The sequence below is a fragment of the Miniopterus schreibersii genome (genome assembly GCF_964146895.1).
Source record: "Miniopterus schreibersii genome assembly, chromosome: 18".
NCBI classification, from domain to species: Eukaryota; Metazoa; Chordata; class Mammalia; order Chiroptera; family Miniopteridae; genus Miniopterus; species Miniopterus schreibersii.
The window spans coordinates 2,961,576-2,970,522 of NC_138121.1; the positions used below are offsets into that span (position 1 = coordinate 2,961,576).

The following is an 8,947-nucleotide window of genomic DNA, read 5'->3' on the forward strand; positions in this document are numbered from 1 at the left end:
CCCAAATGAAAGACCCGCTACAAGGATAATCTATCTTGATTCTTGAGGGCTCACCTGCATGCCAGGAAATGTGCCAATCTCAATAACTCTTCACGACAGCCAAGGAGATGGTTCCCATGATGATGCCCACTTTACAGATGGGGAAATGAGGCTCAGAGAGATGGAGTGCCTCCCTAAGGTGGGAGGCAGAGGCAGGACAAGAGCTCCAGTCAGTTGGTCCCAGGGCCCGTGGCTTTAGACACCACCGTTGCCTGCTGAAAGACCAAGACGTCCTGCCCGTGAGCAGAGGTACAGGGAGGCAAAGGAAGTGGTAAAATAATGGCAAGAGCCAGGCAGCTACACGACCACGGGCAGGGGTCCTCACACACCTGCCGCCCAGCCTCCTAACACCTGTGCTCACGCAGGGACCGCCACGGTATTGGGTATCCTGTTCTACCTGATGCAGGCCCACGAGTTCCTGCAGGAAGGCATGACCTACAGGCTGGGGCGCAGCTTCTACCTGGCGTGGACCGGCGTCTTCTCCTTCATGTTGACCGGTCTGGACTGGGATGGGGTTGGGGTTGGGCATGGGTTCGGGGATACAGAGGGGGAGTGGGTGGGAAAGAGCTGGGGGTGGGTTTGGGTTAGGGAATGGTTAGGGGGCAGGGTGAGGGATGGGTTATGTTTAGGTTTGAAGATGGGGCTTTAGGGAAAGTGTAGGTGAAGGGGTTGGATTTGAGTTGAGGGGTGGGCTTGGGGACAGGGTAGGGGATGAGATGGAATTGGGGATGGGACTGGATTTGGAAATGGGTTAGGGACAGTGTAGGGAATGGGGTTGAGATTGAGTTTACGGGTGGGTTTGGGGACATGATAGAGGTGTAATTGGGCTTGGCGAGAGGACTGAGGCCAACATTGGGCTGGTGAACTCTACATCTCACCCCTTCTGCTTTCTTCTTCCCCCAGGTTTCTTTTCCTACCTGAACTACATGAATTTCTGGTTCATCCTGGCAAACCAGGGCATCTGGACTTAGGACATGGGGATGACCCTACCTCCGGCCTGCTCCCACAGCTCCCCGCCAAGTAGCTGACAACCCTGCTCTCTGGCCCCCACACCCACCAAAACTCTTGTCCCCTTTCAGTTCCCTCTGAATCTCTCCCACTCAGATTACTAATCAGCATTTTTAAATTTATATTTTTGACCAGAATATCATTTTGGCTTAGTACCTTCTAAGTGTTCCTTGGAATTGCCATCCCTCCCTGGGGCCATCCCTTGGGCCCTCTGGGGTAGAAGGATGGGACTCAAGGGTAGAGGTGAGGGAAGGGTCTCGAGAGAAAGAGACTTGAAATGCAAGGTCAGCAAAGAATTGGGCCAGTGCTTCCTGGCATACAGACAGTCCTCGATCACTGTTTATTGGATAGCTGATTCTCCCAAGCCCTTTGGGATTCATCCTTTACTTTTGAGACCCCCTAATAATTTGTCCCTTGTGAGGCAAATTCTTCCTGTACCCACACTTCACATCTTGCCCCTACCTGCCACCACCTCCTCTTTCTTCTCCTCAAATCCCCCAACACAAGGCTGTTCTTTTTCAAGATTTTTTTCTATAGTGTCCAATTCTTTCCCTAATTTTTAAATTTTATTTATTTGTTTATTTATTTATTTATATTTTTTAGAGAGAGAGGAAAGGAGAGGAGTAGAGAGATAGAAACACTGATGGGCTGCCTCCTGCACACCCCCTACTGGAGATCAAGCCCCGAAACCCCAGACATGTGCCCTGACTTGGAATAATGGAACTGGAGACCTCTTGGTTCATGGGTCGACACTCAATCACTGAGCCACACTGGCCAGGCTAATAATATTTATAAGGCTGTCATATGTAGCAGACTTCTGCCAATGGTCTGGGGCTAACGGAGAGGCATTTACTGAACAGGGGTAGGACTGAAAGTCAAGTACAAATTTAGATCATTGCCTGGGTCCCCCTGCAGCACTCTGACCTGGAAGTCCCATCCGTCTCCCTGTCACACAGTGAGTGGTTAAGCTGCCAGGTTTTGAGCCTAAGATCAACCACTTACTAGCTCTGTGAATTGTGGCAGGTGTTGAACCCGTCTGGGTCTCAGTGTCCTCACCTGTAAAATGGGGATAATGATAGTACTTCAATGTAGGAAGAGTTTAACATCACACCTGGTCCATAGTATGGGCTCTGTAAGCTTTGCTACAATAGTCCTTCCTCTTGTCTCCCACAAAAACGCTTTCAAATTTTTTCATTTTTCTAATAATTCTTTTATTGATTTTAGAGAGAGGAAGGGAAAGAGAGAGGACATCAATTTGTGGTTCCACTTATTTATGCATTCGTTGGTTGCTTCTTGTCTGTGCCCTCACTGGATATCAAACCTGCAGCCTTGGAGTATGAGGAGGATGCTCTAACCAGCTGAGCCGCCGGGCCAGGACTCAGATTTGGTCATTTTAAACACAGACTGAGCTGTAACTAAGTGCCAGACACTGGATCTATAGCAGCAATCAAACTGGACACAAATCCTTCTTTTTATGGAACTGGCATTTCAGCTGGGAGGCAAAATAATAGGAACACAAAGAGGTATGTTAGGGCATATGTGCTATGAAGAGAAATAAAGGAGTGTAAGGGAGACCAGTCTGGTAAGGAGGGGGTCTGTTATATAGAGCAAAGCAATGGGGCTCTATTCTAAAGCAACATCTGAGCAGAACCATGGCTGGAGAGAGGACCACAGCAAGGGGGTAGATTGGGGAAAAGAGTTCCAGCCTGAGGGAACAGCACATGCAAAGGTCCTGAGGTACACATGTCCTTGGCAGATTCTAAGGCCAGGGAAACCAGTTTGCTAGTGTAGCCTGGGCACGGGGGAGGGAGGAAGGAGACAAGCGAAGAGAGGGCCAGGGGACAGGTCACTCCCACCGTGTGGCCTCGGTGAGGATTTTTCTTTAATCTGCTGGAGGACAGGCTAGGAAATGCCTCGTTTTCCTAAGGGAGGAGTTGTCTTTTACTTTGATTTCAGACTACGGACTTCACGGGAGGAATCTCCCAACTAGAAGGAAGAAAAAACCCAAATGACGAGGGGAGCCAGCTAAACAAATGTGTTTTAGTCACACCAGGGAATGAACACCTGTGCGTGTGTGTGTGAATGTGTGTGTGTAGGTGTGTGCGTGTAAGTGTGTCCGTGTCCATAAAGAGTCCACACCAAATTGTTGACAGTGGCGACCTCCGCTGGGTGGGTTTGGTATAGAGACGTTTCATTTTTTTAATCTTTGAAAAAAATGTCTACAATCCCGTCTGTTGAAAGACGCGCCTTTGTAAACTCCCAATCCTAGCACGCATCCAAAACCCCGGGTCTTCCACGACCTAAACACCGGGGAGTGAGCCCCAAACCCGGCTTAGCCTCAGCCCCCTGAGTCCTGTCCCCGGCGCCTCCCCCCTCGGACCAACGAGTCTGGGTCCCCGGGACCCTCCCCACCCCGAACCCGAGACCCACGGCCAGGATCAGCCTCTAACTCTTCGCCACGCGGGCGCTTTCCCAGCACCGCCCCCTGTCAATCTCAGCTCTGGCCCCGCCCCCACTCTGCTGCTTCGGCTCCTTCCCAGTCGGCCCCGCCCCTTCAGCCTCCGGGGTAGCCAGGGCAACGCCCTTTTCCCCTTCCTGGCCCCGCCCCCGCCCGGGGTCCTTCCCCTTCACGGTCCTTCATTGGGGCCGCCCACAGAATTGCCTGACGCTCAGGACAGGAAACAGGCCGCGATACGTCCTTGGTTTTCATTCTCCGCCTACAGGGACAACGTCTTATGTCCCGTTCAGGAAAATTTAGGGTAAACAGACATTGTCCCTTCCCCAAGCACCAAAACGGAGTTCTCCGCACCGGCGCGAAGAGTAAACGCCTCTGGGCGGAGCCCAGGCTGGCAGTTGGGGGGCCTTGCGAGTGGCGCGCTCTATAAAGTGGGACACGAGGCAACCAACGTCGTCCATTTTGGAGAAACTAAGAAAGGCGTGAGTTCTTTTTCTTTGGTTTTGCTTTCTTTCCGCCTGCGCCGCCGGGCGTCGGGGTCCGGGCCGCGCGTGTAATGAGGCGGCGGGGTGGCCCCGTTGTCGCGTGGATGGGGTCGCGACGTTTGTCATGGCCCTGGTCCCGTTCAGTAGGCGACGATGGGGGTTCGCCGCGGGGCAGGCGATGGCGTCTGGAGCGGGTGGCGGCTCTTTGGGGCGCTCGCAATGGGGAGGACTCTTGCTGCCGGAGCGAGCGGGGCCGCCGGTCTACCCCGCCTTTGTCTGCGCCACAGGTCGGCTGCGCCAATCTCTGCGCCCCCGTCGCAGGCCTCCGCCATCTTGTCCACCTCTCTTGGGGGGCGGGAAACGAATGTGACGTCGAATTTCTCTGAGATTTCCACGTCTCCCCTGTTTTTTCAAACCCAGGCGGTTGGCATTTTTTGCTACCTCCAGCAAGGACTGAGGGAAGTAGGATCACGAAGGAAATAGTGGGAGTGGGACCTCTAAGCGCGTTCCTGGTTTTTGAGACGCGGAGGAATGGTCTTAGGAGAAAGCAAACCAGCCCTTCGTTCAACTTCAGGAGTCATATCGACCCAGGCACTGCGAATAGCTTGTTAAACGTTTGTTCAGGGCTAATGGGCCCGTAAGGTTTATCTCCCCACCAAAGCATTATCATGTCCCAGGTGAGAAGGTTTTTCCTCATCCTTTCATCGCTGGCCTGCCCTCTTTTCGCCATTGTCCCTTGTGCTTCTCTTTCATGCCCCTTTTTACTTTTTATTATTGCAAGTCTTCAGACGTACGAGAAATACACATAAGCTTGACATTTGTAACATGTCACCATGTTTGCGTTATCTGTGCTCAGTGTTTTGAAAGTAACTTTCTTATTTCATCTGCAATAGTTAGTGCTTGTGTTCCTGAAGTAACATTTTCTTTTTAATGACAATGCCATTGTCTCCCTTAATGTTTCCTAGTGTCTAAATGCTCTTAGCATGGTCTCTGCCCCTGAAAGTGAGTGGCCTTGAGGCTTGGTTGCAGAGGGACTGGGGCTCCCATGATGTTCAGCACTGGGCTCTGATCACCCCTGAGGACACAGTGCCCCCCAGGACCTTTGACACCTGGGGGTCTGAGGGGCCCTGGCTCTGAGGAAGTGTGGATGGGGGACCATGGTTGCCTTGTACCCCACTGACCTCACCTCCCCCACTCTTTCTTGCAGGTGATTCCTCTAGGATTTGAAAGGCAAAGGCATCACTCAGTAAGAACAAAAGAGGCTTCCTTGTTTGTGCTTATAGAATACACTGTGTGAATTAGGCTAATGTCAAGAAAAGGCTAAGCCGGGTATAGTTCTTAGCACTCGATTCATTGAATCTTCATAGTAACACTATGGAGCATGTGGGGGGAGTGAGGGAGCTTTATAAAGGAGGGGGTGGGGGGTGTTGCAGGGATCCATCCTATATGAGACAGTGTTTGGGGGCCCCGTGATGTTCAGCACTGGGCTCTGACCTCCTGTGAGGACACTGTGCCCCCAGGGACCTTTGACACCCTGGAGTCTGAGGGTCCCCAGGTCCAGGGAGGTGTTGAGGCTGTAACTGTTCCCCTGCCCCCAGTGCCTCTGTGTCCCTGACTGCAGTTCCTATAGCAGCACCCCCTGGGCTTCCTGTTCTTCCCCTCAGGGAACCCGTGACCATGGCCGAGACTGCACTGGTGCCCACCCAGATGGAGCCGGAAGAACGCTACCACACATACACCGAGCTCCTGGCCATCTCTCAGCGCTTCAAACAGATACCTGAGGAGCCCATGATCACCTGGATCCTGCGGGTATATGACCAGGGTGGCTCAGCCCTGCCCCTGAATTCCCAGGAGTTCCCACTGCTGGGCGACCTGACCCATGACACCATCTTCAACTGCCTCTGTAAGGGCCTACGTGGTGGCAGCAAGACACTGCTCACCTGGCTGCTGCAGGCCTGGCGCCAGCGCTGGAAATCCTTTGTGCACTTTGAGGTCACCGAGCTGCCCTTCGGGCCGTGGCTCACTGTGGAGCAAGGCATCCAGCTTGCCCGCCAGTTGGGCATGCTGGACTGGATCTACCGCAAGCCTGCATCTGATCAGGCGCCATGGCCTGCGCCCGATGATGTGCCCTTCACAAAGGGCCTGCAGCAGCGCCTGCTGGCCCTGGCCAGGTCCTCTGAGCACCGGCTCTCTCTGGGCAGCCTGCTGGTCAAGGGCATGACAGTGCTGGAGGTGGTGATGGAGATCCAGGCCAGAGTCCAGCTCAAGGACCACCTGGACTGGCTCCGGAGCCAAGGCATGTCCAAGGAGAGGGTGGACAAGGAGCCCGCCCAGGTCCTCCTGGATCTGTACATCAAAGAGGCCATGAGCAGCCGCAGCCTTCCAGCCTACATGCTGGAGGAATAGAAGCTGCCCCTGGGCCCTGGCTAGGAGCCCCTAGCTTCCAGGGCTGGAAGCTGGGACCTCAAGGGGGAGGTGCAAAGCCCCCCGAGAGGCCCCAGGATGGAATGAGAAACTGCCCACCTGCTCTTGAGCCTCCTGTGGGCAGGCCACCCCCACAGTTTTTTAGGAGACCAGGAGAAGGTGTCCTTGCCTCTAGCCACCCCATGAGTGTCACTGGCCAGAATTGGAGGATGGGAGTGAGCTGGCTGGGCGCACAGTGGCTCTTTAGAGACCCCAGCCCACCTCTTACGTTTCAGCCCAAATGGCATGGTGGATGGGCACCCACCCCTATGCCCACAGGCCCCCAAAGCACTACAGGCCCAGTGGAGAGACCTCATGGCCCACCACAAGAAGTTTGTACCATTTTTGTTACGTTCTGTTTTATTTAATGCATTGTTTTTACTTAATACTTTAAGCATATACAGCACTTTGGTTTTAAGGACACTCCTCTCTCGTCTTGTTTTTTCTCTAAGGCTTTATTTTGTAATTCCTTTCCCTTTTAAAGCAGACTTGCTGGTTGCTCACCTTGGGAAGGGACTGCCAGGCCAGTCTTATCCAGTGTCTCTAGCTGCATGTATGCGCTCTAGCCAATGTCTGGGTTGAGGGTGTTGGGGCCAAGTATCCCCCTGGAGGTGGGGGTTTAGCGAGCATCCTTGCCTGTGAACTGTGGTGTTTGGTGTGGCCCCCATGAGAAGCTGAATCCAGAACCCTCAAAGGGCACGGATAGGGGTCTGGACATGGCGCAGGAGACACAGAGGCCTTGGGCCCGTCTCTCGGCTGCCTTCTTGCTGAGGATAGGGCTGTGCTCTCAGGCCCTGGGGGTCACCCCCAGCAGAGGGGCAGGGAAACCTGAGAGAACTCATTGGGGTCTTCCCTGGATCTCTAAATAAGCTGAGTTCCTTCCCAGGAACAAGAAGTGCAGAGGGCATTTTGGGGCATGGCAGCCTTTCACTTCTACAGCCTGTGATCACTGTGCCTCCAGTGGTGATGGTGGGTGCCGTGGTGGGGTGCCTGGGGCTCCCCAGGGTTGGGTGCTCCTGACGAGGCTGCCTTCAGAGCCCAGGACATAGTTCCCTGACCGCAATGCTGGGAAGTGGGTAGATCCACGTGAGGCTGTGTTGGTGGCCTCAGCCTTTTCCTCAGTCCAGGGGTCCCAGCACCCTGCTTTCCCCAAGGGAAGGTTGCGGGGGAGGTCCTAGTAGCTGGGAGTTTCTTCCAGCCACAACTCCCCACACCCACCTCTGATCCTCCAATTCTACCCCTTATAATGGGTACCTAGTCAATGACTGCACACCAGCACCCCACCCTCTCCCCATTGTCCTAGTCTGGGTGTTCACACATTTGCCCAATGGTGCCACACATGTGGGACAAGGCTGTGCCAGGAAGAGACCTCCCACAAGCAAGCCTGGTGCCTGGCCTGTGGTGGGGAGGGCAGAGCCTACCCTCCTGGGTGGAGGAGTTGAATACAGGAGCATAAGTACTGGCCTAGACCTGCACCTGCGTCACATGGAGCATCTACAGGGCCTGCTGGTTTCCTGTGACCTGTGCAGTAGCTTTAAGTGTGTTCAGCACACCAGCCACGTGTGGCTGATGAGCTATTGAAATGTGGCCAGTGTGTCTGGGACCTGAGTACATTTTATTTCAGTGGCCCTATGGCAGCCCTGAGAGTGGTCCGGCACAGCTGCTCTGGTGGCAAGTTTCAGAAGTGCTCAGGTCTGAGGAGTTTGAGTCTTGGCTGTGCCAAATGAAGTGGGGGCAACAGAGGCTGATCCCTTGCCCAGAATCAGCTTCAGGGTCAGTACTGACCAGCCTTGGGGCCAGGCTTTGAACCCCCTGTAGAAGACAATCCTGACCCCCACCCCAGGAGCAGAGAGGCCTAGAGGTGGCACTCATTTCTAGAAAAGTATAAAGAGGGACTCACCTAGCAGGCTCAGCCTTGTTAACTGTTGTGCACATGGTACCTACAAATAACATCCCGACATATCCTCCCCACATGCCATCTTGCATGTAGGGAAATGCAAAAGCACGCCTATGTCCATCGCACACCTATATGCATAACAACACAGACTTCACGTGTGTGCAGAGACCTGTCACAGACATGCATAGATGTACGAGCACATGCAGGCACCCTGCACATTTATGTTGAAGTGCAGAAACATTCAAATCAACAGCTACACACAAGCCATGTGCATGTATTTGCACAGACCATGTACATGCCTTTGCACACTGATGCACACAAGTGCACACACAAAAAACAGCTGTTGGCTTCCAATATTTGAAGCATTCCCAGTTCCCCACACACAGGTGCATACAGTAAATCACGAGAGCCAGTGCAGTGGGTGAGCACACATGTTGTCCAAGGTCAGCAGTGGGGAAGGGGTGCTGGTTTTGTGGCTCACACGGGGTTTCCCCAGTCCCACAGGCAGCTGGGTCTCCAGGCCAACAGGCCCAACCCTATGCCGACCGCTGCCAACAGGGGCACCAGCATGGCTGCACGGAGAAAAGCAGGGATGAATCT

At 53.7% G+C, this 8,947-nt stretch overlaps 1 protein-coding gene across 4 annotated transcripts; it reads left to right on the plus strand.

Moving 5' to 3' along the window:
• The first annotated feature begins 3,695 nt into the window (after nucleotides 1-3,695).
• Nucleotides 3,696-6,873, plus strand: LOC308547573 (Friend virus susceptibility protein 1-like). 4 transcript variants are annotated; one of them, XM_081118203.1, is made up of 4 exons: nucleotides 3,696-3,984; nucleotides 4,408-4,664; nucleotides 5,195-5,233; nucleotides 5,652-6,873. In XM_081118203.1, the coding sequence occupies exon 4, from the start codon at nucleotides 5,665-5,667 to the stop codon at nucleotides 6,391-6,393; it is 729 nt and encodes a 242-aa protein (XP_080974329.1). In that variant the 5' UTR covers nucleotides 3,696-3,984; nucleotides 4,408-4,664; nucleotides 5,195-5,233; nucleotides 5,652-5,664; the 3' UTR covers nucleotides 6,394-6,873. The 4 variants fall into 4 exon arrangements, with proteins under 4 accessions (XP_080974329.1, XP_080974328.1, XP_080974330.1 ...); XM_081118204.1 differs by having other exon boundaries at nucleotides 3,715-3,984; nucleotides 5,195-5,316; XM_081118202.1 differs by lacking the exon at nucleotides 4,408-4,664 and having other exon boundaries at nucleotides 3,712-3,984.
• The last annotated feature ends 2,074 nt before the right edge of the window (nucleotides 6,874-8,947 follow it).